The 21607-nt window shown below is 42.1% G+C and overlaps 1 protein-coding gene across 1 annotated transcript; it reads left to right on the forward strand.

Moving 5' to 3' along the window:
• Positions 1 to 13980: 13980 nt before the first annotated feature.
• LOC111946276 (C-reactive protein) lies at positions 13981 to 15804 on the forward strand. The gene is made up of 5 exons (XM_004077854.5): positions 13981 to 14082; positions 14238 to 14292; positions 14938 to 15040; positions 15123 to 15417; positions 15543 to 15804. Exons 2-5 carry the CDS (start codon positions 14238 to 14240, stop codon positions 15777 to 15779), a joined length of 690 nt encoding a protein of 229 aa, XP_004077902.1. The 5' UTR covers positions 13981 to 14082; the 3' UTR covers positions 15780 to 15804.
• The last annotated feature ends 5803 nt before the right edge of the window (positions 15805 to 21607 follow it).

Raw genomic sequence — 21607 nt, forward strand, 5'->3', positions numbered from 1 at the left:
TATGAAGAAAGTCATAGATTTCATAAGTAGAAGCACATGTTAGGTTTCTTTCTACCCTTTCCACTGTAATAAAGACAACAAATTCACAAGACTGACTGGCAGTCTGTCTAAAAAAATTCAGCAAATCAGTTCAGTATAACTGAGCAGAACAGTTCAACAGATCCCTCAGTAATGTAGTTTATGATAGTTTATCGAACTTTTTAAAACTATTTTTGTTGTAATGTGAGTATTTGACTGTTAAATTTCGGAAATGGAAGAAGTGAGGTGAGAGCTTCCAGTAAGAGAATCTCTGTTATTTCAGACCAGACTAGGACTCCTGTGCTATTATCACACACCTTTGATGGTTCTGATGTCATAAACTCCATCTTCCATTTCCCTTGTTTTCATCTTTTTTCTCTATGCTTGAGAATCAATAACTTTTTCCAGAATCTAATTGACATCCTGTTTGATATTGATGTTTGGATTCAATCTTTTAGGACTGGTAAAGTGTCTCCTGCACGATATTGTAAAACGTCACAGACAAGGAAGTGATGCTGTAATTTGTGCCTTAATCAGCTGGCAGCTTTGTTTTTCCCCAGAGAGGGTTTATTATAGTTTTTCCAATTTGCTGAAACACTAAGTGCCATTCTGCAAACCAGTCGATCAATTATTTTAAGTCTGTTCTCAAAAACATCACTCTTTGGTCTATACCTGAAGCACAATTTGCAGTTAACACACAATTTGCAAGACACTGAGTCTACTTTTTGTGGAACACATGATGCATTCTCACTTTTAAAACACAGTTGGCACACATGACAACACAAAGAGGCAAAACTTGGTTCCACTGTGTTCTCCATTCCTTGTCCCAATGACAGTTTTTCTCAATCGTTTACACACAAAGTTTGGTACATGAAACACAATGACCACAACATGTAACTTATTCAACAACCCCCTGAACCAATTCTGCTAAACTACAAGCACAATTCTTACTTTACACTCAAATTAAGTTCTAAAACACACTTTTTTCAAAACACTACATACAATTCTCTGCTTTTGGCACAATTTAGATGCAGAAAATAGCTTGTTTTCACAAGGACCACACTGCCATTCAAGAATGCACACTGACTCATCACAAAGGCAAACATCTGTCACACAGTTTTACAGCTGGCAATCAGAGCATTAGCATGAAAGGGCAACAGGTGGTTTTTTCTGTTTGTTAGCAATGAATGGCAACATTGGAAATAGGGGGAGAGCCATTGGAGTGAGAGAAAGAGGAGGAGGACGAGGATGAGGAGGTTGAGGAAGGCAAATGACCATGATCTCTGATGACATCTAAGCCACTTTGGTTGATCATGTGGTCAAGCATGGTCTAACAATGAGGGAGGGTGGGCAAAGAGTACAGCCAGATTTGAGCAGGTTCACTATAGCATTCATCATTCAGACTTACTGAAATGAGAATACCGGTAGGTGTTTATCTCCCTCCATATTCTCCACTTCTCAATACTATTGAGGCATTTTTTCCACAAACACGTAAACCTCTTCTCCAAGCCAAGGAGGACGCATGTGGAGATATAGCAGCTGATGCTTTTCATGGCTGGATTCGTCATGCTAGGCAATATTTTCCCTGCTGCTTGGCCAGGGAAAACATTGCTTGTGATGTGAATGAGTTGCTGTGGCCAGACCGTAACAGAAGAAAGGGTGCAGCACAATTTTTTATTTTTTTCTGTAACTATATACAGTAAGTCCTTCTATTGTTTTGTATGTATTGTATATGTGCAACTTTGTGTTGGTTGGGAATGGGATGTGCACTGTGTACATTGTTTTTCATGGAAAAATAAATTTCTTCTGCCATGTATTTTTGTGTTTAGAGTATAAAAATAATATTATCAAATGTCTTCCAACACATTTATGTATAGACTGTCTGTAGTAAGTGTAACACTGAACCAAGAAAAGGCCTAAAGTCGTTATGATGAATGCAGAAGAACTATTCATCATAGTGTTTTACATTGAGCACATAAGGGTTCAGCTGGCTCTTATAAATGTCTGTACATTTGATGGCTTGTTTGTGTCATTTAAAAACACAATCCCATTTTGAGATGAAATAACATTGTTTTGAATATAAAGTTTCATTTTGCAGGAAAATTGAGGCGTTTTGCCCATTGTGTGTGTTTTTTGGATATGTGTGTAGAGTTCTGAGAATATGAGGCATGCTTTCAAAAAATATGAGTAAACATTGGATTTGTGTGTAGAGTTCTAATTATAAGAGGCATTCTTTCAGGAAATGTGTGTAAACAATTGAGAAAAACTGTCAAGAATGTTTTCTATTTGGTATTGGAAGGTTTACAAGAGACAACCATACACTCGAGGAAACCTGTTGCAGGTCATGGAGGATGGCTTGTGATGACATTTCAATTTTGTCTTGTCAAGGCTGGATCAGGCACACAAGATCATTTTTTCCTGTTGTGTTTCTGGGGTGAACACTGCCTGTGATGTGGATGAAGTCCTCCTGTCTGACCCGACACAGACGTAAGGTAAATATGAACTTGGGCTTGCAGTAAAAATGTAAAAAAGTAGTAGAAAAAGATTAAAAAAAAGAAATCTTGAGCACTTTTTTGCTCTAATTTGTCTTTTTTGGAAGGCGGGGTGGGGTGTGAGGTGTCATCATTCTTCATAAACCATTTTGTGAATAGTGTCAAGTGTTATGTTGTGTAGTGTGTTGTTTTTGCTCTGTGTTTGTTAGTTTTGACGACAGTCTTCATTGCGGTCTCAAAGTGAGCTTTTGACTCATGAGTTAAATGTATTTACCCTACATTTTGAAATTCGTATTTGGGTGTTTGGTTAAATTGTTTCAGAAAATGTGTTTTAGCAATTGGGAAAAAGTGTAATTCAATCAGAAAAAAATGGCAGTTCTCTATGAAGCCAAGTGAACTTTGATCCAAACTCTCACGGTTCTTACTGCGCATTAGGACATACTTTAACTCCATAATATTGGTAATTGTGTGAGAAATTACAGTTTTATAATTGTTTGTTTAGTAAATTGCTGTCCAATTATTTAAGAATGTGGACACACAAATAAAATGTGGCAAAATTTGGTTAAAAGTCCTTTTTTTTATAAATTAAAGGTTAAGCAGTAAAAATGTTTTCCTACTACGATAGTGCAACACCAATGCGAAGTTACTTTTTACACAACACAAACGATCCATCCATCAGAATTGACTTACATTAAATGTTTAAATCATGTGTTAAAATACATCTACCGGTACATGTTTTTTGGACAGACAGTATTTTTTTCTGATTGGATTTGATATTATAAAAAAAAAAGAAAAAAGAAAAGAAGGACTGTTTAATCTTCCTGCATACATTAGAAGAGTGTTAGTTCCAGCCAACTCTAATCTGGTCTGACATCACACTTTCAGTCATAAGTGAAAAACAATCAAGATAGCTGCCAATTTCAAGAAAGTACCATTTTGGTAAAAGAAGCCCAAGGTCAGACCTAGAAGGAAACTATGAGAAAGAACACACAAAGTGCTGCTTCTCAGATCTGAGCATGTTAAATGTCAAAGTATCTGTAAGTACATTTACAGCACAAGTGTGATTTATTTGAAAACACACACACACAAAAAAAATAAGGTGAACTGCAAACCTGCCTTTAAAAAAGCAACAGGTTTGCGTGTGTGCTTTGAAAACGAAGTGGAGTTGGACCTCAGTGCCTCTGTGCCACAAAGCAAACAAAAGATTTCAGCACAAACATGACATTTCCACAGTTAAGCAAGGAGACAGTGTTTGGATCAAAGGTGGATTTCTAAAAGTTAAATGTACTCAGTTACATTGAACTATACCGGTCAGTTTACTTTTTTTGTCAAGCCTTTTCTTCATTTATTCCCCTGCATTAATACTGGCAGATAACTGCATGAAAAGGAAAACACACAGACCTGTGTAGTGTGATTACAACCAACTTTAGCACTGCTGAGTTAAAATCTCAGACGACTTTGTCAATAGTGTTTATAAAGCAGCAGTGATGTGTGGCGAGGTTTTTTCGGTTCTTCTCACAAATTGGCAAAAAGACCAAACAAAAGGAAGTTCCTTTCTTTAATTAATGGACAATTTTATTTCTACATGTGCAAATGAGTACATTACTTTTACTTGAGTACCATTTTTGGATATCCACTGTATTGTTCTGCATAAATCAGAGATTCATAAAGTCTTTGAGTTTTGCTGTGGCAAATAATATGACATCTGTCTGTTTGACTAAAGTCTAAAGTTTGATAGAAACTGGGTCGTTCAACAGATGGATGATCAGAAACACCGTGACAAATCCAAAAAATAAAAAAGGACATTTAAGTGAAATGCTATGGCAGGACCTAAAGGGAAAAAGCAGTCAGAAGGGTGTGCTTCCACTGGGGGGTGGATGCCTAAACAATTGGGACTGTCATTTGGGTTTTGAAAGCAAATCAATCTGCTTGGAAAGTTGGTGATATTGGTCAGAAAAAAATGACTGATCAGAAAGAAAATAACACAGCAAAGACCACATTTTAGGTCACAAAACTGCCCTTATGAGTGGATTCAGGCTGTCTGTGGGCAAAAAACAGGCAAACCTGTAAGGGGCATGTAGGTGGCCCCCAAAAACATATCAAGATCATACGGCGAAAATTTTCATGCACATTTACAGGCGTGCTGCGAGTGACACGCCATAGTGAACACCTTAACAACAAATTAAGGTAATTAAGGGTGAAGTAGGTGTGAGGCAGGCGTGTCGTCCAGATTTTTTATCGTTATCTTTTTAAATCCCCCCAAACCTGCACACTCCACATAAGTGCTGCTCAAGTGAAAGTTGCACGCTCCCTGTGCGCAGCCTGACTGTTAGAACTTAAGAAATTATACAATCAGAGCATTTGTAATTTGTGTGGGGATCCCATGGCATCGTACGGGCATTACGTGTTACTAGTACATCCAGGCAGTGGCGCCACCAGGGGGTGGCCACGGCCACCCCTCTCCGACACCTGGCCACCCCAGTGGCCACCCCACCCCACTAGCCACTATAAGCTGTGGTAGGATCAGTTGTGCATTTCATCCCAAATGCACAGCCAGCAAGCTGGCAAGTCGCTCTGATGACCTAAACAGGCCCACACCTCCTCCCCTCCCTGCTGCCTTTGAGTGCGCAGACATCTAAAGACGAGCCGCTGGACGCAGAACATGTATAAGACGTGGGGTTCACTTCCGGGTTCGAACCCCCAGAGCCTCCGGGCCGTTAGACAAAAGAACCAGTATCAGTTACTAAAGGTGAACTTTCTTTAGTACTGTTTCCTTAAGTCCAAAACGGCGACTGACCGCGTGTGTATGTACTCCACACACTCACACGCGCTCTCCCCCCTCTCTTCCTGCATCGCGCGAGCACCAGTTTCTGCACGCACACACACATGCGCGCGCACGCACGCACTCACACGCGCACACAATCACGCATCCCAAAACACTACATTTCTTTTCATGCCTGTTAAATATTTTCAGTGGTGTCTTTTAACAATCTCTGTACTGTACTTTAGGTCACCTGATCTGTATTTTGCGCAAATACTTGGTGCAAATACGCCGACATCATCAGCGGTGGTGGATGTGCCATTACTTTTTATTAATATGTAAAAAAGAATGGCCCTGTCACACGCGCCTCTCATTTTTATGGCACTATTTAAGCACTGGTTGTTGTGTTACCACAACATTTTGATGGGTTTTTGTCCTGTTTCCACATATAGTTAGCTATAGTCATAGTTGATGCTTGTGCAAGTCAATTTTCAGAGAATGAAGAGAAATTCAACATATATTCTTATTTTAAGAAGAAAAGTACAGCAGAAGGAGCGAAAGAGATGGTAGGGGAGCAACAGAGGTGTAGTGAGGAGGAGGAAGATGAGACAGAGCAGCATGATCCACAGCCAGCATGAATGACAGAAGAGAATGAGGAAGACAAAGATGAGACAGCATCTGATGAGGGACAGTCAGCATCATTGCTCAGAGTAACAAGGCAGAACTCAGCAAAAAGTCTTCCACCTGTTCCTGGACCAACTGGTGAAGTTAGAATTAATGCAGTGTTTTTCAACCAGTGTGCCGCAGCGCACCAGTGTGCCATGGGAAATTACCGTCATTAACTGATCTAAAACATTTTCCATCTCCAGGATATCAGCTCTGTGTTCATCCAAACAGCCCCTGATAAAACACTTTGAAATTAGGAATATGAAAGATCGTAAATACTTTTTTCTTTGTGTTTATTTGATTCTATTAAAAACATTTTGATAAGAATGGCGGTACCCCGATTTAGCTGCAGTTTTAACTGTTTTCTGAAAGGTCCCGCCCCTTTTACTGTCTCCACCAATCATTCTAGGAGGCTTAATCACACGTCATCAGTCTGACCAATCAGAAGTGGTTAAAGTCTTCACTTCCTTGTTCTGATTCTGCTCATAAAGCCGCTCAGTTCCAACAAAAGTACCAGATAAAGTTCGTCTTTAGTGGTGTAGCTTTTCACAGAATCTGGTGTCAGACCGTGAAAAGTGAACAAAACAATGAAGCTCAGAGACGCTAGTCTTTTTGCGTTTGGCGGCTGTTTACATCTCCCATGATGCATTGGGTTAAAGTGACAGCATCTCAGCGCACAATGAGTCCATCCTCTTAACGTCTTGTAACAACAACGAACACACATCAAACAGTTTTTGAATCTTTTCACTTAACTTTTATTACATCAGCTTTTTCTGCCACAATTATCACAAAAATGCATGTGAGATTGCAGAGGGACTGTAGGTCAATACAGACTATGAGTTTCTCCTTTTTTTCTAAATTGTTTTTTTAAAGTTTTTTTTGCTGGTTTGCCGCAGGATTTTTGTCAAGGTTAAAGTGTGCCGTGGCTCAAAAATGGTTAAAAAACATTGGCATAATGATATCTACTAGAATCTATAGTAGTATCAACAATAAGTTAATGTTCTAGAAAAAAATCAGTAGGCATTTCACTTTCTGTTGGTTTTCTAAAGGTTGTTTTACTACGTTTAGTAGAATGAATTTAAAAAATTTAGCTCATGGTTTTTGTGTGCCACCCCAAGATTTAATGTGGCCCCCTATCGGCCACCCCCATGAAAAATTTCTGGAGGCGCCACTGCATCCAGGTAAAAAGAGGTATATTTTATCCTCCCTGGACCAACCATGGGCCGGGCGGATGGCTGCCTGGAGTGCGGAGCGGGTCTCCCTTGGGGGGTCCTGGCTCGTACCTGGGGTTGGGGCGGGGGGATGCCCAGAACTCCTGGGTGGTGGTGGGGTGCTCGTCTGGGGCTGTGGGCGTCCTTCCCCGGTGGGGCCCTGCGTTGGGTTCTGCCGGCGCGGCGGGGGGGCTGTTCTCCTGGTTGGGCTGGGGCGGCCCTCTCTTTCCCTCCGTGCCTCTCTGCTCTCTGGCTCTGGGGGCCTTGCGGCGGTCCTGCTGGCCCTGGCCTGGGTGGCGGGCTTGGTCGCCCGGGCGGCGGTTGTTCCCTGCCGGTTTCCGTGTGGCGTTGGGGGGGTTTCCGGCTGCCGCTGCTGCTGCGGTGGGGGTCTTGGGGTGGGGATGGCTGGGCGCTCTCCCTCCTTCTTTACACATTCCACCATCCATTTTAGAAGAACATGAGCACTCACCTGAGCACGGGTGTTGGCTCACCTTTGCACTGGCGGTTTGCGTGACTGAATGAGTGAAATGTTTCACACTAGTTGGTTTTAAGGCATAAGTATGCGTGTGAGCACTATATTTTTTTGTGTACATGTCGACAGATGGACATTTTTGCAGCTAGCAGGTGTGTTTGACACTTGGGTGTGTGTGTGGACAGGCTCCGCCCTTTTTGTACTGCATTTGAGCCTTATCATGGTGATTAACAACCAGTAAACTTGTTGCTTTATGCTGCTTCATGGTCTTATCCCCCTTCCCCTCCTACTATCACCCTACTCCCCCCCCCCCCCCCCCCTCTAACGTCCCTCTCTCTTCTTCCCCTCTTTCCTTTTCCGTCCGGTCCAACACCAAAGATCTTCAAACATGTTTGAAATTAATAAAGTTTGGCCTCAATTACAAAAGGGGTTTATTCAGACATACCTTTGGTTTGTCTGAAGATTAATAACCCCTCTTGTTGAAGTAAAATATGTCCAACACAAGAGGCCCTCAGCTCTCATCTGTCTGCCCAGCTGTTGGACAGGACAAGTTTAAAAAAAAAAAAAGAGGTATATTTTATCCATTTTGAATAAATATCTTTACCTCCTCACTATGTCTGCCAGGGAGATAATATTAAACTTTTTTAGATTTGTGCCTTTGCACAATGATCATTTGTATACCCTTTTCCACACTCGAAATGTGTAATGTTAATGTTGTTGCTTCTCCTTTTCTTATTTCCATATTTTTGGCTTATTTCTTCCACCTTATGCATTCATATTTTACCCTTAAGGGGTCCAGAGTTCATGTCCTGATGATACTTTATTATGCATGCCACTAAAGGCAAACTTTCCAAGGAAATCAACTTTTTCAGGGTGAAACAACCCTGAAGAGAAATTTCATGCGTATACAGTGAATGTGCGAAACCTTCGGTGAGCTGAAGGATACTGTAAGAAAAATGAGCCAAAATCTACCTTTAATTTGGTGCTGGATTATTAAAGGCAAGCAGAAAATAATTCTTGATGTGATCATTGCTGAGAGTGCAAACATAGACTATCAATTTATGAGAACTTTTTTTGTTCCACTTCTTTCTTCTTGGTAAATAAATAATGCATCATCAAAAAAAAAATCTATAAGGCCGCTTTAATTAGATCTTTTTTTTTCTTACATTAAGCCCCCAAACTATGTCTCATTCTGTGTGTAGATAGATTTCCTTATTATGTGGTGGGAGATAAACACTTTTTTTAAAGCAATTGTGAAAACCATCACTCACTTCTCCTGTCTTTCCCATGAGAAGTATCTGTTTTGGGAACGTGATCTCCTTTGACAGACTTCACACAGTCCCTTCTCATTGTCAGGGCTGAGAGCCATGCACGCTCACCGCCGTGGAAAGTGTCCTCTCCCATATAATGGAATATCGTGTCTCACTAAGGTTAACATTTACAGACACTCCGGAGGACTTGTCAGATTCACTCAAGTAAATTTGCTACAGGAACAGCCGACAACAAAGCGACATTATCAAAAACAGTCTTCCCAAGGATGCATTAATTAAAAGACACACAAAACAGACTTAACAGTCATGAAAGATAAGGCGACTGATCAACACAAAACGTCCTCACAGAAATGTAGAATTGAGAACTTAAAGTCCCACCCCCATCATCTTTTGATCTTAAGTGTTCTCTGTCTTTTAACTAGCCTGTTTTTAGCCAAAATTTATAAACCTGTGTCGTTTTCTAGGACACAGTTTCTGCAGAGTGGCAATGATTCATTGGGGGGTTGGGGGTGTTGGGGGTGGTACTATACCTGGGACTTCCCATCACCCATCTGTTTACATTCAGTCCAGCTAGGTTACAGCCCTTCACACCCGCAACCCAACATCACAGGTGCAACAAAAATGGCGAGCAATATTTGAGCTATTCCGCAGAACAGTTTTTAGCCAGATGCCAGCTCAGACGAGGAAAACAAATGGGTACATGGATTTATCTGTTTGTAAGTGGAAGTATCAGTATGGAGTGCAGCAGGAAGATTGTGGCCTGATGTTTGTAGTTTGTACCCAACAACTACAGGCTTTTTCCCACTGCATTTTTTGTCTGCTCCTGATTCACAAGGATTTGAATAAAAAATACTCAGAAATGTAATTTTAATACGAATTTTCTTTATGATTATTCTCCGTCATGAGGGGAAAAAAAACCTACAAATACATGCTAAAAATACAAAAGAAATACATTTTTATTGGAGTGGGTCTATAATGCCGATTTATTTTTCTAGTAAGAGTGCATTTGGTGTCTTTCAGTCAATCAATCTTGGAAAAAATACAAACAAACTCCAAAAATGTCTTGGTTCTGACACAAATAACACAACTTTCCTCACTGCTACATACACAGGTGTCGCTGCCAATCTGCAGCTCAGGAGACGAGTAACAAACTGCTGACAGGTATTGTTCTTTTTTGAATCTCTGTAGCTCCTGAATAACATGTGATCTGAAACCTTCAAGGATTTATGTTCTCATTAATGCATGTGCACACACCGACTCCCACTAACAAACCTGACAGAGAGCAGTCTTTTTTTTTTTTTTTAACCAGATGTTTTAGTCTACATTATGGCTTTTGTGTTAAGTTAAAGCGACCCCTATAGAATGTAATCGTTTGACATTTAAAGCTGGAGTCTCTCCATTGTTGGAGTCTTTTATCTCCCTTGTCAGTCTAAGCCGTCCAGATGATATATTTAAAAGGGTCGACTATAAAAAGAAAGCAGTTAAAGGTCGATGATTTTCTTTAGAGATGAAATCTCTTATGGTACACTTGTGAAAACGTATGTGTCATTATAAGAAGTGTATAGGACTTGTCCAAAAAAAAGAAGTCCCACTTTACTGTTTTGCTGAACTGCATTCAGTTAAGATGAAAGGTGCAATGTTTTGATTTGGCTTATAGGATGTCAGAACTCTTATCCCAGCTCAGTGTATGATTCAAATTTAGGTTCTCATAAACTTGCACTCATGCTGAGGCTCTCTTTTCAGAGGTCCTTGCATAATTCACTTTTGTTTTTTAAATAAAAGTAAATTGTTGTTTGGTAAATTCTTAAAAGGCTTGAGATGGGTAAAGGAACATAAATCCAGGTTTTATTTTCTTTAACTTTGTCGCAGAGTGTGTAAGGATTCAGCGGTTTGGTTTTCCTTGTCATGTTTTTGGTCTCCTTCTTGTCAGTCACACCTTCAGGTTCATGATCCACAGCTGTCTTCAGTTCAGTTAATTGCCCTCAGCCTATTTAAGTGTCTTGGTTTCTGTTCTTCCTTGTCAGGTCATCTGCTATGTTTTGTCACAGTTTTGTTTCCCCTCCTAGTTTTGTCATGTTTCAGTTTGCTAATTAAATGTTTTAGTTCCTGTCACCAATCCTAGTCTCCTGCATTTTGGGTCCTCCACCACGAGTTCCTGACAGAGTGAAATCAAAAAGCTTGCCCAAAATTTTGCTTCTGAGTGAGAAAAAAAGCTGAGAAAATAGTTTTACCCTTAACATTTACGCTTACATTTAACATCACTTTGACATTTAGAGTTACTTTTTACATTTAAACATTAAATGAATTTACACATTTGCATTCATTACTCAGCCTTATAGACAAAAAAATGTACGTTAAAAGCATTTTGATATACCATTTATCCTCTACCTTTAGGATTTAGATTTTATTAAATAGACATTTAATTTTACATTTCATATTTAACATTGAAAATGTATTTATTTTGTGAACTACATTTACATTTATATCTATATTTTCTATTAAATATTCTGATTTGAAAAACATTTAGGTGTAATGCCATTTAGAGATGATATTTAACTTTTATGTTTACATTCATAACATGGATTATAAATAATCAGATAAACATTCAGATCTAATATTTAGATGTTCATTTACAAATATGAATCTGCATTTAGATAAGTGTTTAGATTGAACACTTTGAATTAAACTGACTGGTTTCCAGTTTATACTTAAAAATGTACATTTAGATTTAGAACTTAATTCAGCATCCTTTAAACTGCCCCATGCAACACTTTTATTTTCAGTCATTTTTTTTAACTTGTCCGGTCCAACAGCTGGCCAAACAGATGAGAGCCTCTTGTGTTGGACATTATTTATTTGAACAACAGGGGTTCTGAATCTTCTGAAAACCAGAGGTATGTCTGAATAAAGACCTTTTGTAATAGAGTCCAAACTTTGTTCATTTTAATCATATTTGAAAATCTTTTGTGTTGGACCGGACGGAAAGGGAAAGAGGGAAGAAAACAGAGGGATGTTAGAGAAGGGGGGATAGGAGGGTGATTATAGAAGGGGGGGCGGGGCCAGTCCACACACACACTCAAATGTTATAAACATACCTGTTGGCTCCAAAAGTGTTCACATGTCAATATGTACACAATACAAATAATTTTCACACACGCATACCTATGCGTGCTGCCAAGTAACTCCTCCCCCCAAGATACATCACAGGCTGACCCCCCCCCCCCCCCCCATCACCCTAATAAGAGATTATTTGAGGAAGAGGGTAAATTGTCCCCCGACCCCATCCAGCATAGGGCCCAGGTCTTTTCAGCCCAGGGGTTAGTGATGACGTTTCAGAAACAGTGAGAAAAGTTGGCTGAATCACATAAAGCTGAGATAATTTTGCTTAAGCCTTAGAAAGGCGGGTGTAAGGCATGTATAGCTTTAAAAAAGGATTCTACACCAATGTTGTCATTTTTAAATTTAATAGCAAAAGAAGAAAAGGGATGTAATTGGACTGCAAATATTACCGCATAGATGACTTTAAAGACTCTGTCAACCTAGAAGGAAAACTATGTGAACAGAGTAAATAAAAAAAGTGGAGGAGTCACAAAAGAAATATCAAATATACAGTAACTGAAAAATTGTCAATTGCATTTTATGGAATACTGGAATGTATTACAATTGAATCAGTTAGTTCAAAAGGGGCCCAAGTCCAAGAGGTTTGTTTTTCCAGGAAATGATTTTAATTGCCTAACTTAAAGGGAGGCTACACCAAATGATTAATACTTTACCCAGATTTAGCATCAGTTCATAGCTTACAGATGCTATAATATGAAGCACCTCACTTTTATAATTTCAGAGGACTAGCAAACTTAAGTCTCTTGACCTGGGCCCTTCTTGAATTAAACAAGGGACCATATGGGAACACTAGTGCTGCCATCTAAGGGATAAAGCAAAATCCATGCAAGAAAAGCCCAAGTCCAGGAATTTTGCACTTAATGCATTTTAAATGTCAACCATAGTCAATACATTACAATAGACTTGGGACCTTTTTGCACATAATCAGATAGCTTTTCCCTTGAAGACCATAGAACATATAATATCTCTATTTTGAAAAATTGTGGACTTGGACCACTTTTGTACTAACAGAACTCTCAAAATAACAAATATTATTAATCCGAAATTTTAGTATCAGTCTGATAAACCCCAGCAAACATAAAGCAACTGACAACTTTTTCAGCAAAATGTATGGTATGAGTTTATAGCAATATAACAAGACCTAGCAGAATCACTGCTCAAAGTGCTACTCTTATGCATTCATTCATCTTTTTTAGCATTTTATCCCTTTTGGGTTCACGGGGCTGCCTGGGCCTACTTGTGGGCGAAGGCAGGGCAGCTCCCTGGACAGGTCGCCAGTCTGTCGTAAGGCCACAATCCCACACCCATGCACACTCACACAGAGACTGGTATGGTTTAACTTGACTGGCCTGAACAGAGTCCTGACCTGAACCTGACAGAACACCTTTGAAATGAATTGGAGGGGAGACTAACAGCCAGACCTTCTCGACCAACATCTGTGTGAACTCACCAGTGCACTTTTGGAAGAATGTTCAAAAACACCCATAAACACACTCCTTAACGTTATGGACAGCCTTCCTAGAAGAGTTGAAGCTGTAATAGCTGCAAAAGGTGGACAAGCATCATATTGAACTGTATGGGTTAGGAATGGGATGACACTTTAGTGCATGTATCAGTCAAGGGAGGAGAACGAATAGGTTTGGTAATATGGTGTACTGATATTTAAGTTTTATAATCAAGAGAAGTAACAAAAAATCTTTGACTTTTTCTTGAAGCCAATTTATATGGGTAAAAACTGACCCAAACACCATAGATGCTATTTTGGTTGATACTATTAATGAAAAAGAAAATTCAACAAAATAATTAAAGAAGTGTGTTGTTGTGTCTCCCATTGATAATAAGGTAATGAAACAAATGTTCCTGTTTTTCTAACTCTTGGGGAGACAAAAAAACGTGACAAAGGTCATCTATTTCATACGGGAGTTACAACAGCAGCACTTGTTATGCTACATCTAAAAAGAAAAGTGGAGGGGGGCTGAAAGGGGAAAGTGAAAACAAACATATAAAGGAGGGATTTCAGAGGAAAAAACTTTAGACCCTTCACAGATAGCAAAGCTCGCTGTCAATCAAGGTAAGATTGCGGCAGTATACGTTTATGTTTTACCTCATCATTTTTCTAGTTTACATGTATTGTTTCAGACAAATGTCATATTTTAGTTTGTCACACAATGCAGGTCAAACTGTCCTACTTTTTAATCAGTTGTAAACTTTGCTTTCCTCCAACAGATGAAGTTGTTGCTTTTTCTTGTGGTACTGGGAACAGTATCTGCAGAGGTTCAAGGTTGGTTCGGGCAAAATTTTTATTTGACCAACTTGATAAAACTGGGATGTCTGTCTTAACTGAAGTGATTAAAATCTTTTTTTTTATATAATTGAAATGAACTTTTTAAAATTAACTGGTAAAAATATTTAAAATAAAGATACTGAGATAGTGACAGCCACATGTCTGCTGTTTCTATTAAAACATTAACCATTATTTAATTCACTATTTTGTTCAGTTTGTTCTCTGACATAATACATGTATTATTGCTTTAAATTTAACATAACTTACAATTATTGCACTAATGAGAACCCATTGGTGGATCCAGTAAAACCCATATCCAGAATCCTATTGACCTTGACAGCCAACTGTGGACAGAAGCCAAATTGGGCTTTTTGTTACCCCTCAAATTTTCAATCCGTCAATATTTAAAGTAAAACTTTTCTCACTGTGATCAAACTCTCTTTTAATGTTTTTTGCTAAAAGCTCACACTTCTTTACTCAAAACACTACTATAAAGAAGTATATAACAAACGTATCATGTACAATATAGGTTACCAAGAGTCCTTTTTCAGACTCTTAAAAAGGAGAACTAAGTAGAACAGAAAATGGAAATACAGGAGGAACGACAAGGGGTTTCGTCCAATTGTTTTGTCCTTTTGTCAGATCTTTCAGGAAAAATTTTCACCTTCCCCCAGCCAACAAACACAGCTCACGTGAGGCTGAACCCAATAAAACAGAGTTACAAAGCTGTAACTGTCTGTCACAGGTAGATAGATCTATCAAATGCATTGGTAATTCATTGTAAGTCTTTAGATTTTTGCGATTTACATGTTTGTCTCCTCCAACAGATCAGTTACAGACCTCAAGAGAAGCCACGTCCTCTTTTCTTTATCCACACCCACTAACGACAATGGCTTCCTGATTTACTGGCAGAACGAAAACCAAGAGATGCGACCCCATGTCAGAGATGCAAGACTCGAATATGGAGGATGGGACTACAAGCCAAACATGTGGCATTCCATCTGCACCACATGGGACTCTGTGACTGGACTGGTACAGATATGGTTTGATGGGAAACCGTCAATTAGAAAATATGTGATTTCTGGAGCCATCAATGAGACAGCCACACTTCTTTTAGGACAGGTAATCTTCACACAAAACCTGCATGGCCTTTTGTCAACAGCTTGACAGTTATTTTTCATGCTTCCACTTTCATCAAAACATGAAAAATCTGTTCTTCATATTTTAACACATTAAATACCCCACAGGAACAAGACAGCCCTGGTGGGGGGTTTGACATTAACGAGAGCTTTGTTGGCATGATGTCCGATGTCCACATGTGGGAGTACATCCTATCTCCATGTGAGATCCAGAACTACATGGACAAAGGGAGCTTCACTCCAGGAAATGTGCTAAACTGGAAGGCACTTGACTTTCAGATTATTGGCAACGTGCTGATTGAAAATCAAGCTGTTTGTCAACCTCAATTTTTTTTTGTTGGGTAAAATAAAATATAAATATTACCGCAAATGTTTCAATTGTGTTCATTGACATGATTGTATGGTGTTTCATGGCTGCCATTAAATATACAAGAACAAAGATAACTGAGCGAGTGTATTGAGGAACTAAATGTTTTTGTGCTGGAAGTTTTTTCTCATGTGAAAATCACTTTATTAGGTTAATATACGTGTACACTTTAGTTAGCCCGAAACAGAGCTACTAAGCAACTCAAAGTACAGGAAGTGTGTATATATGGTTAACAAATGCTAACAATGGTGCAGCATCTCACTCATGTAGTTTAAAATGAATCTTCGTTTTACTGCTTTATTTTATTTTGTATTGCTAGTTAAAGACATGGTGGTTAATCATTACTACTTGGAGCTGTAAAGCTCTAAAGTTTTTCTGAGATGAAGTTTTCTCAACTCTGGCCCTCCTAACTGCTTATGCTTTTAATCAAGCTGAAATCCCTTAATCACTGAACAACTGATCTTGTGAGATGGTTTATCACTCGAGAAAAACTTCAGCGCAAAAAACCCTGCTGCACTTTCTTGCCCTTTTCTGGCTGTTAGTTAACGTTTTAATCCATTTTACATCAGTCGTTTTTTTTCTATTGTTTCTCTTTTGGCTTTTCCCATCAGGGGTCGCCACAGCGAACGAGTCGCATGGTAAACTTGGCAATGTTTTACGCCGGATGCCCTTCCTGACGCAACCTTCTCATGCAACCGGGCTTGGGACCGGCACAGAGGTAGAGAAGGGAACAGGGAGCAGCCCGGAGTCGAACCCTGGTTTCACGGACGGAAGGCGCCGCAAACCAGCACGAGCTAAACCGGCTCCCCTAACGTTTTTTTTCTATTAAAGCCTTTAAAAACTGAAAGCCCTTCCCCGCTGCCTTGCAGGATTTGACCTGCAAATTTCAGCCAATCAGATAACCCAGGAAGGTATATTTGCCTATCTAGTGAGTATCAATGTACACTGGTTTTTCTTAGAGACTTTTGGGAATTTTGTGGGGCCCTTGTCATGGCTACAGAACGACAGAGACCCAGATGCTGGAACCCGGAATGAGACACAGAGTTCAGGTAACTTGGCGAGAGGAAAGGGGATTTAATGAAGTAGCAGGATAGGTAAGGCACAGTTTCTGGAGGTCCAGAGATAGAGAGACTGCGGCCCGTGGCGTCACTGGTTAATGTCCTCGTAGAGTCCGGAGTCGGCAAAGTGGATCCGTCTCTTGAGGGTGATTGCTCGGCAGAAGCTCGTGGTGAGGTCGGAGGGAACAGACCAGAGGAAGCTTCCAGAGTGCAGCAGGTTCGGGCGACCACTCGTGACTGAGGTTTCCTGCAGTCAGGTAAAGCAACATTCATTAACTGCTGGCTAGAAACTAGGAAGCAAACGTAAACTTGACGTGAAGGCCAATATGCACCATCAGGGGCAACGGACTGGCGTTGAATGAAGATCCTGGAGCTCCTTAAGAAGGCAGGTGTGGCGATGAGGTGAGTGGAAGCAGCTGGGAATAATCAAGAACCATGCGGAGAGGAGAGGGGGAGGAGTCTGACAGAGGCACCATGACAGTACCCCCCCCCCTCCCTCAACGACCGCCTCCAGGCGGTCAAGGGCGGCGATCTGGGTGGGCCCGGTAGAAATCGTCAATGAGGGGTCCAAAATGAGAGAGCGGGAGATCCAGGAGAGCTCTTCCGGCCCGTAGCCTACCCAGTCGGACATCCAGGACCCGGTTGACGGTGTAAGCCGGAGCGCCGTCGATGAGCCGGGCGGGTGGTGGGGAAGCGGACGGCGGACACAGAGGACTGTCCAGAACTGGCTTGATCTGAGAAACATGAAACGACGGGTGTACCTTCAGAGCTTTGGGAAGACGGAGTCAGACGCAGGTGGGGTTGATAAGTTTCTCGATGACATAAGGTCCGATGAATGGCGGGGCCAGTTTCTTGGAGGTAGCTTGGATGGGAATGTTGCATGTGGAAAGCCAAACCCTTTGGCCAGGTTGGTACTCGGGTCCCACCACCCTGCGACGGTTGGCGATGCGGCAGTTGCTCTCCTTGGTGCGGAGGAGAGCAGCCTTCGTCTGAGCCCAGATGCGTTGGCATCGCTGGACGTGATGTTGCACAGAAGGCACTGCCAAATCCAGTTCCTGTGACGGAAACAGAGGTGGTGAGTACTCGAGCGCGGCCTCAAAGGGAGAGAGCCCAGTAGCAGGAGGGATTAGTATCGTGGGCATACTTAATCCACACGAGATGTTGGGACCAGTCCTATTGGTTCTGTGCCGCCAGGCAGCGGAGAGCTGTCTCCAGTTCCTGGTTCGCTCTCTCCGCTTGGCCGTTGGACTGGGGATGGTAACCGGATGTGAAGCAGACCTGAGAAATGAACTGGGGGCCACGGTCAGATACAATGTCCGTAGGGATGCCGTGGTGACGAAAAACCTGGTTGGTCATGATATCAGCAGTTTCGGCAGTGGACAGTTGAGGGAGTGGTAATGAAGTGGGCCATCTTGGAAAATCGGTCTATGACAGTGAGAATGACGGTGTTACCTGCTGATGGGGGTAACCCCGTGACGAAGTCCATTGCAAATTGGGACCAGGGTCGGTTAGGCGTAGCGAGAGGATGGAGCAACCCCGCAGGAGCTGAGGATGAGGTCTTGGACCGGGCGCAGGTGGTGCAAGCTGAGATGTACTCCCGAAAGTCCTTTCCCATTAGAAGGCCAAAAAAATCTCCTGCGAATCAAATGGAGGGTACGGTGAACCTCCCCATGACATGCCAGACGGGAAGTGTGACCCCAGGTGATGACGTCAGGGCGGAGATGAGTGGGTACAAACAGTGTACCCCTAGGAACGGGTGGATGGTCAGAGTTACCCTCAAGGGCTTGAAGAACCTTGGTCTCTATATCCCAAGTGACACTTCCAACGATGCAGGATGAAGGGAGGATGGACGACGGGATGTTTTCAGACAGACTGTATTTCCTGGAGAGGGCATCGGGTTTGATGTTGCGAGAGCCTGGCCTGTAGGTTATAATGAATTGAAAACGGTCAAAGAAGAGACACCAACGAGCTTGCCTGGAGTTGAGTCGTTTGGCGGAGCGGAGGTAAGCCAGGTTTTTATGGTCCGTCCAGACGATGAATGGTTGCTCGGTTCCCTCTAACCAGTGACGCCATTCCTCCAGGGCCAGTTTGATGGCTAGAAGTTCACGGTTTCCAACATCATAATTCTGCTCAGAGGGGGACAGTTTACGTGAAAAGAACGCACAAGGTTTTAATTTTCCAGAACTCTCCTCCTTCTGAGAGAGGACTGCACCCACCCCTGAGTCAGAGGCGTCCACCTCAAGAATAAATTGACGTGAGGGGTCCGGTTGGATTAAGATAGGGGCTGAGACAAAAAGTTGCTTTAATTTGTCGAAAGCCTGTTGAGCGTCGGTGGACCAGAAAAAGGGATGTTTTATGGAGGTGAGCCGTGTAAGTAGAGCGGCTATACTGCTGTAGTTGCGGATGAAAAGTCTGTAAAAATTAGCAAAGCCGAGAAATTGTTGGAGCTTTTTGCGGCTGCTAAGAGGTTCCCAGTTGGTAACAGCTTCAATCTTGGACGGGTCTGAGCGTATGCAGCCGGCTTCGATGATGTAACCGAGAAACTGCACGGAGGGAGAGTGAAATTCACATTTTTCATGCTTAACAAAAAGGTGATTTTCTAAAAGTCTTTCTAAGACCAGACGGACGTGATGCTCGTGTTGGGCCAGATCGTGGGAGTAAACCAGAATGTCGTCAAGATAAATGAAAACAAACCGATTGATGAAATGTCGAAGTACATCATTGACGAGCCTTTGAAAAACTGCCGGGGCGTTGGTGAGGCCAAAGTGCATTACTAAGTACTCGTAATGCCCTAACGGAGTGTTAAAGGCTGTTTTCCATTCGTCCCCTTCCTTAACTCGGACCAAATGGTAAGCATTGCGGAGATCTAATTTGGTAAAAATGCAAGCCTTCTGGACCAAATCAAATACGGAGGTGATTAATGGCAGTGAGTATTTGTCCTTTATGGTGATTTGATTAAGTTCTCGATAATCAATGCAAGGACGGAGGGATTTGTCTTTCTTCTGAACAAAGAAAAACCCAGCTCCCACGGGTGAGGAGGATGATCGAATGTGACCCAGGGAGAGGGCTTCCTGCACGTAGTTTTCCATGGCTTTCTTTTCTGGTCCGAGCAGGTTAAACAAATGGCCTTTGGGCAAAGGAGCGCCGGGCAATAGGTTTATGGCACAATCATAAGGTCTGTGAGAGGGGAGCGCACTAGCTTTAGTTTTACAGAATACAGCCTTTAAATCATGATAACAGTGAGGTATGTTAGAGAGATCTACTTGACTAAGACACTCAGTTTTAGGAGAAGTAACAGAGGGAAGCGCTGACAGAAGACAGTTAGCGAGACAGTATGGACTCCATTTGATTATAGTCCCCTGGGCCCAGTCAAACTGAGGATTATGCAATTTAAGCCAAGAAAACCCGAGCACTATGGGAGTATGGGAGGACTTAGTGATAAGGAAGGATAAACGGATAGACTCACGATGGTTTCCGGAGGAAATGAGCAGAATAGGTTTGGTGCGGTGCGTGATGCGGGATAAGGGTTGACCGCCCAACCCTGAAGCCTCGATGGGTGTTTCCAGGGGTTCTGTGGGAATCGACAGATTAATAACAAGCTGCTGGTCGATCAAACTCTGCTCAGCCCCGGAGTCGACCAGGGCTCGTAATTCATGCACATGGAGGTCTAGACTTAACTTGACAGGGATAAATAAAAAATCATTACCGGCCAGGTAGATGTTTGCTACCCCGCGAGGCCTGTCTTCTAGCGAGGGGCTCGGGTGTTTAAACGAAGCGGGCAGGTGTTGACAATGTGGCCCTTTGCTCCGCAATAGAAACAGGCCCCCTCCTCGCGCCGTCTGTGGCGCTCCTCTTCGGACAATCTAGAGTGTCCAATCCGCATGGGCTCCTCCGGTGGTTTGGAGGGAATGTGGGAGTCGGGAGACATGACGTGAACTGTGTGTGAGACATCGGAGGACATCGTGGAAGCAGCACGCTGGAAAACCGGCGCTTGCTGTCTTTGAAGCTCTCGCAGGCGAACATCGAAGCGGAGTGCCGCAGAAACCAGTTCCTCAAGCGACCGGGCCTCTGATTGAGAACACAGATGATCCTTAATTTCTTCAGTCAATGACTGGTAAAATATTCCCTTCAACGCTAAATCGGGCCAGCCTGCCTCGACCGCCAGGATACGGAAATCCACAACATGATCGCTAACCGAGCGATTACGTTGCCTGAGTGCGAGTAACTTTCAGGTAGCTTCTTCTTGTTTGCGTGGTTGGTCAAAGATTAACTGGAAATCTCTGAGAAAACGTTCATACGTGATATGGCTTATGGGATTGGCGGAGAGGTAAGCCTGGGCCCACTGGAGGGCTTTATTGCGTAATGAGTTGACGATTAAAGATATCTTACTGTGATCTGACTGATAATGACAGGGAGCTTGTTGATAGATCAGCTGGCACTGGAGGAGGAATCCTCCGCAGGCCTCTACGTCCCCGGAAAATTGTTCCGGTTGCAGCCGGATGTTTTCATGAGCGGAGGGTAATCCGTAAGTAGAAGGAGCCGTGTTAGCTGAGGCTTGAGCAGTAACTGAAGAAACATGAGAAAAATGTCCGGTTAAATCATGCAAAGTCTGTGTCAAACCGTCCAGGCGATGAAAAAGGTCCTGCTGGGCTGCTGCCATCTAGGATAGAGCGTCGGCCTGACGTTCGAGCATAATGCCTTGCTACGATACGGCTAATCTGAGTCCTTCCGGGTCAGCTGGGTCGGGG

Source organism: Oryzias latipes, chromosome 16 (genome assembly GCF_053564925.1).
Source record: "Oryzias latipes strain Hd-rR chromosome 16, Olatipes_Hd-rR_3.1".
Lineage (NCBI taxonomy): Eukaryota > Metazoa > Chordata > Actinopteri > Beloniformes > Adrianichthyidae > Oryzias > Oryzias latipes.